The sequence below is a fragment of the Panthera leo genome, chromosome D2, assembly GCF_018350215.1.
Source record: "Panthera leo isolate Ple1 chromosome D2, P.leo_Ple1_pat1.1, whole genome shotgun sequence".
Taxonomy (NCBI): Eukaryota; Metazoa; Chordata; class Mammalia; order Carnivora; family Felidae; genus Panthera; species Panthera leo.
In genome coordinates, this window is record NC_056689.1 from 54,059,751 (window position 1) to 54,074,162 (window position 14,412).

Sequence of the window (14,412 nt, forward strand, 5' to 3'; positions counted from 1 at the left end):
TTGAATGTGAAATGAATATTCTGGTTTTATTTTGCATTTTCTTAATTACTTGATGGGATTTCCATGTTCTTAATGGCTGTATGTTTTACAAAGTTTCTGCCCATAGCTTTTGCCCATTTGTTGGGTTATTTGCTTTTTTTCTTGATACATGAGTTGTTTATATAATAAGGTATAAATTCTTTGTCAGATTTATACACTGTGTCTTTCAGTCTATGGCTTGTTTACTCATTTTCTTAGTATCTTTTAGTAAACAGAACTTTTAAGTTTTGGAGTAGCTCAGTTTATCACTTTTTCCCTTTTGGTGGTTAGTGATTTATTTGTCTTATATAAGAAATTTTTGCCTGTCACAAGATAATTCTGTTTTCTTCTAAAAGCTTGATGGTTCTGGTTTTGATGTTTTGATATTTGATTGTGATGTTTATCGCAAACCAGTTTTACATATGGAATAGTGAAACTCAGTTTGTAATTTTCTAGCTGAATATCCAGTTGTGGCATTATTTATGAGTTCTCATTTATAAGACTTTTCATTTGAATTGACTCAGTCATCCTTTTCACATTCTTTTTTATTAAATATTTTTATTGAGAGAGAGAGAAGGGGGAGGATCAGAGGAGAGAGAGAATCCCAAGCAGGCTCTGCATTGTCAGTACAGAGCCCTATGTGGGGCTCAATCCCACGTAAACACTGTGATCATGACCTGAGCTGAAATCAAGAGCCAGCCACTTAACCAGCTGAGCCACTGAGGTGCCCCTCGTTTTCCTATTCTTAAAATAGAGTTGTGGACATTGGTAACCAGTAAAGTCTGTCATTAGTCATAAGTTGGTAATGAGTGTCATTACATATGAATTGATACTCTTAAGTGTGATGTAGTGAGTTCTTAAACTTTACTTTGCCCCTTTTTCTGCAGTGAAAGTAAGTATTTGGATGGAAGTAAATGTTTCCTTGATAAGAAATTTTTTTTTCTTTCCTATTTTTTACAGACATTATCCATTATCTTTGCTTTAGAAAGTGAAAGAAATTATGAAGAAAATAGTTTAATAAATTTTTGAGTAGCTCATTTTAGAGGTTTGGGAGGTATAATTTGTGAAGGTCATTTCAGTAGTGTGTGCCTATAATCTGTAAGAGTTATTTTCAGAAGTTGTTTTTTCTCCAGTGGCTTTGCATTTATGGGAGAATGGAAGTAGCATCTCTAGGGTTTTATTAACAAACGGTTTTAATTCTCCATACTTAATGATTATGGGACTGGGTAAATTTTGATTAGTTTTTTTAATGTTTATTTAGAGAGAGAGAACAAGCGAGAGAGCGGGAGCGGGGGAAGGGCAGAGAGAGAGGGAGGGAGAGAATCCCGAGCAGGCTCTGTGGTACCAACATGGAACCCAACAGGGGTCTCAAACTCAATACAAACCGCAAGATCATGACCTGAGCCAAAATCAAGAGGCAGATACTCAACTGACCGAGCCACCTAGGCCCTCCAAGTTTATTCAGTTTTCTGATAGAGGGTAGTAGCATTATATACCAAACTCCTAATTAAAGTTTTTTCTTTACAGAATGAAAGCTCCTCTTCTAATCTCTGTGTAGAAGACCTTCAGAAAAACAAAGATTCAAATAGTATGATTAAAAATAGATTGTCTGAAACGGTTAGGCAGAATACTAAATTCTTTTTTGACCCAGTTCGGAAATGTAATGGACAGCCCGTACCCTTTCAACAACCAAAACACTTCACGGGAGGAGTGATGCGGTGGTACCAAGTGGAAGGCATGGAATGGCTTAGGGTAATGAATTCTCAGTTTTAATACAAGATACTGGTTCATTTCTATATAATAACCTGTTAATGTGCTGTAACACAACTTGAGTTGTTCCTTCCAAGTTTCATTATTAAATATGCAATGAACATTTGTGTGTAAATACTTATTTTCTAATTTATTTATCCATCCATCAAGACTAAATTTTTGGTGTCTTATTCAAGACTGCCAACACTTTTATGGCTTTGATAACTGACTTCTCACAAGTGTTATTAACCATGAACGTGTCAGTCTCATCAGAATTATTTTTGGGTAAAAAGAATAAACTATTGATAATTCAATAGGTGTTTATATCAACTTAAATACAGTGTCTGTTATTTTGTCCAGATGCTTTGGGAAAATGGAATAAATGGCATTTTAGCAGATGAAATGGGATTGGGAAAGACAGTTCAGTGTATTGCTACAATTGCACTGATGATTCAGAGAGGAGTACCTGGACCTTTTCTTGTCTGTGGACCTTTATCTACACTTCCTAACTGGATGGCTGAATTCCAAAGATTTACACCAGACGTAAGATATGTTTCCTTTTGTTGAATACATTTCATTGCAAATATTTTTATTGTTTTGTTGCCTGAATTAAATTGTAGAACTGTTACTATAATTATTTATGTTGATTTCTGCACTACAGAAAACACTATATCTTATTTGAGGTTTTGTGTGGGTTTTTTTGTTTGTTTGTTTTGTTTTTAAGTTTATTTAATCTATACACCCAACTTGGGGCTTAAACTCATGACCCTGAGATCAAGAGTCGCACACTCCTCGGGCTGAGCCAGCCACACACCCTTATTTAAGTTATTTTTCAAATGTCTGCAAAATCTACTTTTAGTGTATATGGAAAAGAGTAGGTATTAATAATTTTGGATATTTGCCAAAAATAATTCTAAATGTTTATTTAGAGAGAGAACAAGCAAGAGAGCGCGAGCAGGGGAATGGCAGAGAGAGAAGGAGGGAGAGAATCCCAAGCAGGCTCTGTGCTACCAACATGGAACCCAACAGGGGGTGGCTTAGATGATTTTGAGTGTACTGGGAAATTTGATTCACCTAAGTCTGACCTAGGTAGAATTTATTTCTCTTACTGTGATTACCTTCCATATATGTGTCATCTTAGCTATATCCTTGCTTTAAACTTGATTTGTTTTTATGGCTTTTCCTTATTCCCTTAGAGTAATAAAATAATTTATTAGAGGTGATTGACTCATTTGGTATAGAGAAATAGAGCTAAGATTAAATTAAATTGTCTTTTTTTTCTCTCCTAAATTTTTAATGTTTTGTTTTCCAAATTGTTGATACTTATATTTTGTTCCAATGTAAAATCTTCTAGATTCCTACTATGTTATATCATGGAACCCAGCAGGAACGTCGAAAATTAGTAAGGAATATTCACAAGCGGAAAGGGACCCTGCAGATTCATCCTGTGGTAATTACTTCATTTGAAATAGCCATGAGAGACCGAAATGCATTACAGGTATGATTTGTTTACATTGAATTCTTTGTAACTTATAAACCATATTTTTCTTAGTTCATCGCACTTTCTTATCATCCAGTAGCATTTAATTTTTTTTTCCCTAATGGAAGTCAGATTGTGTTTTACAGTTTCTAGTTTTAGAAACTAGAGGTTTATATTAACAGAAAGATTGAGCTGAAGGTTGTAGTCTTCTAACAAGAAAATTAAGGCCTATAGTACCTTGCCTTTAGCCATAATATCATCTTAGTGCGTTAGAATCAAGTAGACATACCTAATCTGTGAATGTATTACAGACATGTCTGACATGTTGTTTAAGTATATAGTACTTACTTATCCATTTAATTTTAATTAAATAAGAATACAATATATGAAGACAAGTTAATTTTAGACTGTCTTCTGGATATATGGCATAACATTACCAATTAGTGCCCAAGTTTTAATACAATTGGAATATTAACTTTTGCTCATTGCCTCTATCATCAGTTCAATGTTTGGTATTTGAAATACTTTATCACTCTTTCACCTATTTCACATAGTTCTTTACTATGTTTTTCCTTTCTCTGTTTGATCAGATTTTAAGTGGGACGCCTGGGTGGCTCAGCCGGTTGAGCTTTTGACTTCGGCTTAGGTCATGATCTCATGATTTGTGGGTTCAAGCCCCGCATTGGGCTCTGGGCTGACAGCTTAGAATCTGGAACCTGCTTCGGATTCTGTGTCTCCCTCTCTCTCAAAAATAAACATTAAAAAAAAAATTGACTTGTGTGCTAGTGGAAGTTTGGAATATGAATTGCAGTTATGTTACTTCTTCACAGTAAAATAATACTGCTTGTAGAAAAAAGCATGCAGACTTAAAAGCAATTTTAATTATTATTTTTTTTAAGCTTATTTATTTATTTATTTTGATAGCACAAGCAGGGAGGAACAGAGAGAGAGAGAATCCTAAGCAGACTTTGCACTGTCTGCACAGAGCCTGACGTAGGGCTTGAACCCACGAATTGTGAGATCATTACCTGAACCAAAATCAAGAATTGGATGCTTAGCCAATTGAGCCATGTGGGCACCCCAAAAACAATTTTAATTCTGAGAATGCTACTGCTATATAAATATTTTTCTTAGCATATAAGTATAATTTATATATAAGGTTGTACTATACATTGTTTCTTGAAAGTTCAGTTTCCTACTAAATAATATAACGTGAAGACCTTTCTAATTATTTTGATCTCCCTATCCCACCCATATTGAAACAGATAAGCTTTCTTGTCAAGTCCATTCACTAGTGCCTAGAATTTTGTAATTTTCTTTCGCTGAACTTAAAATTATTTTAAGGATCTTCGCTTTGGGGGTGCAGGGCTCCTATTGCTGGGTGGTAACAGAAGTATCTGTTCACGTAATTCATTTTTCAGAACCCTCATTTCTGTTGCATTGGGTTTTCTGATTGTTGTGCATATTCATTTATTTATGTTTGGGTTTTTTAAGACAGATGTCTGACAGAGATTATTCGGGTTGTCTGGTTTGTCATGTTACCAGCAAAAGAAGTCCCAATTTGTTTTTCTTAAAGTCGTAATATTATTTGAAAAAAATTTTTATTCTGCTTTGAATGTATTGAAGTGAAATGCAAAAATGCCCCATTTCATCCTCTTCCCCCAATCTGCCAATCCTGTTATCCAAGGATACTTAAACTTGACAAGTTGGTATTTATATTTCCCAGAAATATTCCATGTTTCTGTATTTTTAAGCAATAAAATAGATGAGCTTTAAGTTTGCCAATCAACATAAAAGAGAAAGATAAGAAAAATGAGAGTAAGATTTTTTGTTTTTGTTGGTTTTGCTTTTTTTTACAAGGGTTTTTTTTTCTCCTTTGAGATTATAATGCTTGAAATAAAAAATTGGGGGGTTGTTTTGGCTTTTTTTTTTTCTTTTTAATGGTCAATTTTTGTTATTTGACAGAGGGAGCCAAGGAGAGGGGCAGAGGGGGGAGAGAGAGAGAGAGAGAGAGAGAAAGAGAATTAAGAAGCAGGCTCCATGCCCAGTGCAGAGTCTTGATGAGGGGCCCAATCTCACTACCCTGAGATCATGACCTGAGCTGAAATCAAAGAGTCCAATGCTTAACCTGACTGAGCCACCCAGATGCCCCTACAAGGTTTTTTAAAATGAGAAATTAAAACAATTTTTATGATAACTTAATGAAAGTAGATGAGGGGCGCCTGGGTGGCTCAGTCGGTTAAGCGTCTGACTTCGGCTCAGGTCATGATCTCGCGGTCTGTGGGTTCAAGCCCCGCGTCGGGCTCTGTGTTGACAGCTCGGAGCCTGGAGCCTGCTGCGGATTCTGTGTCTCCCTCTCTCTCTGCCCCTCCCCTGCTTGTGCTCTGTCTCTCTCTCTCAAAAATAAATAAATGTAAAAAAAAAAAAAAAAAAAATGTTATTAAAAAAAAAAAAAGAAAGTAGATGGATGGCTTTCTGTGAAGATACAAATTACTAAAACTGACTCCAGAAGAAAGAGAAACCTAAATAAACCAATAATTATGTAAAAAATCGAGAACACCATAACATTAAATAAGTGTCAGTTTCAGATGTATGCCTCAAGAATGAAAATTATAATGATATTTAATGTTTCAGAGCATATGGAACTAATAAAAGCTTTTAGTTCTTTTTTAGGAATCTAGTTTAATACTAATCAAAACCTGACAAAGTATTACACAGGGAAACCACAGATTGCTTTGCCTAAAGAATGTGAATAGAGAAATTTTAAATACATAATAGCAGGTGGACTTTAATTATTAGTTCATAGCCAAGTGAGGTCTATTTTAGGAACACAAGTATATACCCGTTTTAGGAAATTTACTTACCCTTTCAGTAGCTCGAAGGAAAACATGGTCACCTCAGTAGATACAGAAATGCCATTGGTTAAGATTGAACATCCATCCCTAATAAGGAGGTTTTATTTTTAGAATTGTTTGTAGGAAAAATTGTGAGATCATAATTATAAAGTTTTTCCCTAAATTCCTTTTCTAGCACTGCTATTGGAAATACTTAATAGTAGATGAAGGACACAGGATTAAAAACATGAAATGCCGTCTGATCAGGGAGTTAAAACGATTTAATGCAGATAACAAACTTCTTTTGACTGGTACTCCCTTGCAAAACAATTTATCAGAACTTTGGTCATTACTGAACTTTTTGTTGCCAGATGTATTCGATGACTTGAAAAGGTAGGTAAGCCAGTTATTTAACTACTTTCTTTATTTTTCTAGTCTTCTCAAATATGTGCTCTTAGTTAAAATTAATTCCTTTCTTCTAAGTAGTTGGAATAAAATGATAGCTTTTTGGCAAGTTCTTTGTGATAATTATGTTAATACAATTGATTTATGTAATAGGTTAACTTGTAATCACTTTTTTCTCTTACAGCTTTGAATCTTGGTTTGATATCACTAGTCTTTCAGAAACTGCTGAAGATATTATTGCTAAAGAACGAGAACAGAATGTATTGCATATGCTGCACCAGGTGTGACTTAGTCTTATTATGCTTACTATGGACTACTAGGAATAAAAAAGGAACCCCACAGATTACCTGTTCAACCCTTTGTAGGAGATTTGGAAAAATGAAGACCCCTCAAATTTAACTTAACTCCCTTTCTCTTACCTCACCCCCAGATGTCACATGGCTTTACAGCAGAACTCAAGTGAAAAGTTTGCCCTACTCATGTATATTCCTTTTACCCCTATGGTTGCTGATATATTTGTCAGCCAAAAAATGAAAGTGGGTGATTTTTATGAATGTTCGCCAATAATATTTGCATAATTCACTTACTTTGCATGATCCATTTTTGCTGTTTTCTGTGGTTTCCACCAATCCTACCTATGTTTCCTTTAGACACATTAATCTGTCAAAGGCCTCCTGGTCATTTCCATATGAGAGCCCAAAAAAGCTTCTCAATTGTGCATTGACAATTTTATTCAAAATCCATGGTAATTTTTTTATTTTAAAGTTTATACATATTCATGATAAAAATGTGAAACAGTACAAAAATTGAAAGTAACAATAAAATCCCAAATCATACTTTCCCTACCAAATCATTTGTATTTTTTTTTTCTTGGCAATTGGTATATGTGTTTCTGAGCAGCTTATTTACAGATACTTTTTTCTTAAACTGGTAGTAATATTCTCTCTTTTAAAGCCTTTCTTGTATTTGACTCTGTACCTATGGAATATTCAACTACAGAGCCCTAAAATGAACTTTATGTAAATGAGTTATCAATGTGTATTTCAAGATAAGGCTATAAAGGATACAAAATTATTTAAACAAGTTTATGTATTCTCCTGAAGACTTCTCAACAATTTAATAATGGTATAATTACCTGTTACTTCTGTGTTGTTTTATAAATGTGAAAATCACATGACATCACACAGTAGGAAGATGAATGAGAATAATTTCAAGCCTGAAATTTTAGAATTTACAGAAGGAAACTCTTACGTCTACATCTCTGGGTTGGTTGGTGTGTTGGTTTTATGCTAGTCCAAAATCTCACTGTAAATGTTGTGGGTTATCACTTTAATTCTGAAAGGCACAAATGTCATCTTCTTTCTACTTATTAAAATATTCAAGATAATATTAAGAGTTTTTGAAAAAGTTAAATTTTGGAATGTTGTGGATAAATACCATGAGTTTGGGATGTGTTCTGGTTTGGGGAAATTTCAAGGAGATATTTTATCTCCCCTTTCAAGATTTGATAGTATATATACAGGAAGAAAAGAGAAAGAAGGGTAAAGAGGTTTGTGGAGAGAGTATTCCTTGAAAACTTGGAAATGCTTAATATTCACGTGTTTATTCATGTTTAAATTTTAGATTCTAACACCTTTTTTACTGAGAAGACTAAAATCTGATGTTGCTCTTGAAGTTCCTCCTAAGCGAGAAGTAGTTGTTTATGCACCGCTTTCAAAGAAACAAGAGATCTTTTACACAGCCATTGTGAACCGTACAATTGCAAACATGTTTGGATGCAGTGAGGTAGAGTGTGGATTTGAACTAAACTGTAAATGACAGTTGGCATTGAAATTTTTATGGTTAATTTCAGCCTTGGAGCTTATCACCTGTTTTTAGGACTTGTAGAGGGTGAATTTCTAACTGGAGTATAAGGCATAAGGTCAGTAGCAAAAGTTATCTCCTAGTAATTCTGTGATCCTACTGAAGTTCAGGTGATGATTCACGTATCAGTTGCTTTATCGTTATCTGGAATGTTTGTTAAAATTTTTTATTCCTGTCCCAGATTAACCCTAGTCATGCTGTGGAGTGATGGACTTGGAAATACATTTGATCAAGCACACAATATACTAAAAGAATTTCCCAAAAGAATTTCCCAACTAGACACAGCACATAGTCCCTTTATAGGAGGTTAAAGACCCTTAGATTTTGTTTAAATGTCCAGATTTTTTTACTATATGCTATGGACCTATGCATTTCTTTTCAAAATATTTATGGGTCTACATTTCTGTTTTGTACAACTATTAGACTGTTCCCCAATTTTTATTATATAATTAAAGGGAAGATCTGGCTTTTTAGCTATTCAGAATTTAATATTGTTCCTTATTGTGAGGAATTTCATTGCAGTGTTGTTAATACTAATCCAAAGAAATACTCTCTATTGCAGATATGTGGAGCCCCTAAGTTATTAAATTCCTTCATATAAGTTCAAAACAGCTCTACCCATCCTTAATTTTTTCCATGGAGATATGAAGGCATTTACTCTAATTCTCAGATATTGTCATAAACGTTAAAATAATTAGGCTTCATATGACCACATTTGCACTTGGTGAAAGTTTATGGATCCTTGATTTTATGCCTTTGGAAATCACTAAAGTTGATGATGAAAGACAAAATTATTATTTCTATATGTCTTAAAACATGAAAGTATTCTATCACACTTTGTATATATTTAGAATTCAAGGGTATAGCTTTTTAAACATATTCCTTTTTAATTGTTCACTTTTAGAAAGAAACAGTTGAGCTAAGTCCCACTGGACGACCAAGACGGCGTTCCAGAAAGTCAATAAATTACAGCAAAATAGATGATTTCCCTAATGAATTGGAAAAATTGATCAGTCAAATACCGCCAGAAGTAGACCGAGAAAGGTGTGAGTTTAAAATAAATTTAAGTATCCTTTAAACTGTGATACTTTTTGTATTTCTCACATTCGTGGATTATGTGTTTTTGGTAGAGCTGTTGTGGAAACGAATATCCCTCTAGAGTCTGAAGTTAATCTGAAGCTGCAGAATATAATGATGCTCCTTCGTAAATGCTGTAATCATCCGTATTTGATTGAATACCCAATAGACCCGGTCACACAAGAGTTTAAGGTCAGTACCATTTAATTTACTGTTTTGATTTCTGTAACTTTTTTGTATTGAAGGAAAGTGTCATTTTGTTTTTTTGATTATTACTTAAGTATTGTAATCCTTAAAATATAAAGATTGTAATCCTTCCAGTAAGTGAAGATCATCTCCCCCAAAATTGAAAGAACTTTTTGAGTGTTAGAATGATAGTCACTTTCTACATGTAAGCGAAATATTTCTATTTACATATTTTATCTGAACACTAAGAATCACCCTAAATTTAGAGTGATAGTGAAAATAGTTTTTGTTTTATTGATGTATTTTTGTTTTGTTTTGTTTTGTTTTGTTTTGCTATTAATACCATTTATTTCCACTTTGTGTTTTACTTGCTATCTATTAGAGATAGTTGTCACCTTTTCAGTATTCCTTTTAGTTAGTATTTAGCTTGTCAAAATCATTCTGGCTGCTCATTACCTACATCTCAACAGATAGTCACAGAACCAAAAAGTTTACTAAGTTACGGGCATTCAGATTAGGTGAATGAAATTACTTTCTTGGGCACTTGATGGAAAAATGGCATAGTATTAAAATAAATCTGTTTTTAGTAATCCTCAATAACCCTATTTCACACTAGCTTACACAGTAGAGTTTCTTATCCCTGACAGTATTGACATTTGGGGCCAGATCTTTTTTACAAGGTGCTGGCCTGTGAACTATATGCCATTTAACATTATCCCTAGTCTCTGGTCACTGGATACCAAATATGTTTTCCCCAGTTGTGATAACCTAAAATGTCTCTAGATATTGCCAAATATACCCTGGGATGGAGGGCAAAATTGCCCCCATTTGCAAACCACTTCTTTACAGTTTTTCATTCAAGTAAGGAAGAAGATAATCTCTGATGAGGAAATTAATAGTCACCAGGTGAAAATTTTCTTCAATATTTAGGTTGCTTATAAGCTCTTATGTTTAATTTATACTGAGAATTCTAGCAGTAATATTCATATTTTATTGAAAGTACATTTATAAAGGAAAAACTTCAACATGTGTAGTAGGTTTAAACTTAACAGTTCTCTTATTACAAAGCCTTTGGGAGAGGGGTGGGAAGGATAGATCAAGGTTGGACTTAGACTGATTTTTGTTTTTGTGAAATCATTGGTTTTAAATTCTAGAGTGTGTCTTTCCCTGAGAAAGAACTATCTTCTTATTTAAAAAGATCAAATAAATAAGGTCAATTTTTAAAAATTTTAGTTTTATAGGGACTTATTTGTCATTAAAATGAACTGTTCATCTGGATTTTATTTGACAAAAGTTATTGATAATTATTCTATTTTTTCTGTTGTCCCTCTTTGTCTGCTTTTAAGATTGATGAAGAGTTGGTAACAAATTCTGGGAAATTCTTAATTTTGGATCGAATGCTGCCAGAACTAAAATCCAGAGGTCACAAGGTTGTGCTTTTGATTGGATTTTTGGTTATTTAATTACTTCCTATTAATCAGAATAGATACTAAGATATATTTAAATTTCAGGTGCTGCTATTTTCACAAATGACAAGAATGTTAGATATTTTGATGGATTACTGCCACTTTAGAAATTTCAACTTCAGCAGGCTTGATGGATCCATGTCTTATTCAGAGAGAGAAAAAAATGTAAGACTATGTCATACGTATCAAATTCCTTTTTGTAATTCATATCTTGATTTTTTTTTTTTTTTTTTTTTTTTTTTAATTTTTTTTTCAACATTTTTAATTTATTTTTGGGACAGAGAGAGACAGAGCATGAATGGGGGAGGGGCAGAGAGAGAGGGAGACACAGAATCGGAAACAGGCTCCAGGCTCCAAGCCATCAGCCCAGAGCCTGACGCGGGGCTCGAATTCACGGACCGCGAGATCGTGACCTGGCTGAAGTCGGACGCTTAACCGACTGCGCCACCCAGGCGCCCCCATATCTTGATTTCTAAAGTAATGTTCAGAGTAGACCCACAAGTTGATAGACTGAAAACCTTGTAACAGGATCAAAAACCTAAGCATTTTTTAGTTATAATAAGTCTTAATGATTTTTTTTTTTTTTTAATGTTTGCTTTTGAGAGAGACAGAGCACAAGCGTGGGAGGGACACAGAGAGAGGGAGACACAGAATCTGAAGCAGACTCCAGGCTCTGGGCTGCCAACACAGAGTCCGATGTCAGGCTTGACCCACGAACCCTGAGATTATGACCTGAGCCAAAGTCGGATGCTTAACTGACTTAGCCAACCAGGCACCGCTAAGTCTTAATGATTCTTAAATTATATGTGTCTTTTGGTCCACCTTTACTTCATAATATCCTACTTCACCACCACTGTTAAGAATATTGAGATAACAGGGGCACCTGGGTGTTTTAATTTTTGTTTTTTAATTTTTTTAATGTTTATTTTTGAGAGAGAACATGAGTGAGGGTGGGGCAGAGAGAAAGGGAGACAGAATCTGAAGCAGCCTCCAGGCTCAGAATTGTCAGCACAGAGCCTGACGCAGGGCTCAAACTCACGAACCGCAAGATTATGACCTGAGCCGAAGTCAGACGCTTAACTGACTGGAGACACCCAGGTGCTCTCTCAGGAACAATTTGTAACCTCACATGTGAAGTAAGCCAGGGAAGCTCATCTGAGCCTTGGTGTCCATGGTTTCCACTGAAGGTTAGTTACATAGGTATGACCTACCTGTGTGACTGGCCTGACTGAACTCAGTGTCAAGCCCCTCTGAAGATCAAATTGATAGAGTGCTTCTTAAAGTCCCTGGTTTATTATCTTAATTTGGGCAGTGGATATGCTTACAATTATTTATTTTGTGGGAAGGAAGTCTTTGATAATTTTACCTCTTTCCAGCAAATTAGTCTTTTTCAGCTTTTTAAAAAAAATTTTTTTTAATGTTTATTTTTGCAAGAGAGACGGAGCATGAGCAGGGGAGGGGCAGAGAGAGAGGGAGACACAGAATCCGTAGCAGACTCCATCCAGGCTCTGAGCTGTCAGCGCACAGCCTGACACGGGGCTCGAACCCACAAGCCGTGAGATCATGACCCAAGCCAAAGTCAGACACTTAACGAACTGAGCCACCCAGGTGCCCTGTCTTTTTCAACTGTAATGACTTCTGGGGTTTTCATTATTTTTTTACTCCACATTAAAAATCCTGTAGGTAATGAAGAATTCATACCTAGTTTAGAGAATGCTGGCTTATTATATCCCTTGGCATTGCCTTCCCCCCCTGCCTTTGCTATAAACACATGGTTATAAGATGGTTGTTCCACATGCAACACCATATCCATGTTCCAGGCAGTAATAATTTCTTAATTCCTTGGGTCTGTACCCTTTTTTGCTTTTAGATGCACAGCTTCAACACAGATCCAGAGGTGTTTATCTTCTTAGTCAGTACACGAGCTGGTGGCCTGGGCATTAATTTGACTGCAGCAGATACAGTTATCATTTATGATAGTGATTGGGTAAGTCAAAAGTATAGCAATATGCTGATTATATTTCCATTCTGAATTTTTTTTTATCTTTCATTGTATGCTTTGCAATTTTATTTTGAAAAGGTATCCCATTTTAAAACAAAAATCATTATCAAGTACCCTATGTGTAAAGACTTGAACATGTTTTATCATTGAAGTCATTCTAGAGATCTACAATGAGTTTAAGACACTATTTAAAAGATTCTGATTGGATCATGCATGCATGTGACTTTACCCACATAGTATGAGTTTAAGTAACTTTAATATTCAACTGTTAAATGTTATTTTTCTTTTTACTCTAAGAATCCCCAATCTGATCTTCAGGCCCAGGATAGATGTCATAGAATTGGTCAGACAAAGCCCGTTGTTGTATATCGTCTTGTCACAGCAAATACTATTGATCAGAAAATTGTGGAAAGAGCAGCTGCTAAAAGAAAACTGGAAAAGTTGATCATCCACAAAAGTAAATAATACTTTGTAGTACTTTTTTGTTTCAGTTGCCTGTTGTGTGTTGTGGAATTTTGTTACTAATATTTTCCTTATTATATTTTTGAAGATTTTTTTTAAGTGTATTTATTTATTTTGAGAGCGAGAAAGAGCATGAGCAGGTGAAGGGCAGAGAGAGAGAGAATCCCAAGTAGCACTGTCAGCGTAAAGCCCAATGCGAGGCTCAGTCCCATAAACTGTGAGATCATAACATGAGCCAAAACCAGGAGTTGGACGCTTAACTGACTGAGCGTCTCAGGCGCCCCTGAAAGATTTTATTTTTAAGTAATCTCACACCCAGTGTGGGACTTTAACTCACAACCCCAAGATCAAGAGTTGCATGCTCCACTGACTGAGCCAGCCAGGTGCCCCACTGATTTCTTTATAAAAGAAATTAGTACGGGGGCGATTACATGGCTCAGTCATTGGAGCCTCCAACTCTTGATTTCGGCTCAGGTCATAATCCCAGGGCCATGGGAGTAAGCCCCATGTCAGGCTCTGTGCTGAGAGTGGAACCTGTTTAGGCTGTCTCTCCTACTGCCCCTCTCCCCCACCCACCTGTGCGCATGCTCTTTCTGTAAAATAAAAAAATGTATAAATAAGTACAGCTTGATTAGTATTTTAGTAAGCAGTGGGGAATTTGTAGCTGTAAAGACCTAAACTGGATTGGTGTAACCATAAACACAAAGGAAAAACATTAGTGTCTAGATGAGGAGCAGAGGGGCAAGGAAACCCCTATCCAGGACACTTTTAAAACGCCATATCCTAATCTCTGACATGATGTTAATGCTTATTCTTGATAAGAGATTTGCCTGTCGAAAGGCTTTAAGGAAGTTTTAAGCCTCTTGGAAG

At 35.3% G+C, this 14,412-nt stretch overlaps 1 protein-coding gene across 1 annotated transcript in view; it reads left to right on the forward strand.

Annotated features, from left to right (window-relative positions):
• HELLS (helicase, lymphoid specific) overlaps positions 1–14,412 on the forward strand; it is a 40,111-nt gene that overhangs the window by 19,678 nt on the left and 6,021 nt on the right. The window contains exons 9-20 of the mRNA XM_042908015.1: positions 1,546–1,770; positions 2,128–2,310; positions 3,122–3,265; positions 6,278–6,474; positions 6,671–6,767; positions 8,110–8,271; positions 9,254–9,393; positions 9,480–9,618; positions 10,959–11,042; positions 11,124–11,243; positions 12,949–13,065; positions 13,378–13,537. Coding sequence (XP_042763949.1) covers positions 1,546–1,770; positions 2,128–2,310; positions 3,122–3,265; positions 6,278–6,474; positions 6,671–6,767; positions 8,110–8,271; positions 9,254–9,393; positions 9,480–9,618; positions 10,959–11,042; positions 11,124–11,243; positions 12,949–13,065; positions 13,378–13,537 — 1,768 coding nt within the window. The remainder of the gene's footprint in view (positions 1–1,545; positions 1,771–2,127; positions 2,311–3,121; positions 3,266–6,277; positions 6,475–6,670; positions 6,768–8,109; positions 8,272–9,253; positions 9,394–9,479; positions 9,619–10,958; positions 11,043–11,123; positions 11,244–12,948; positions 13,066–13,377; positions 13,538–14,412) is intronic.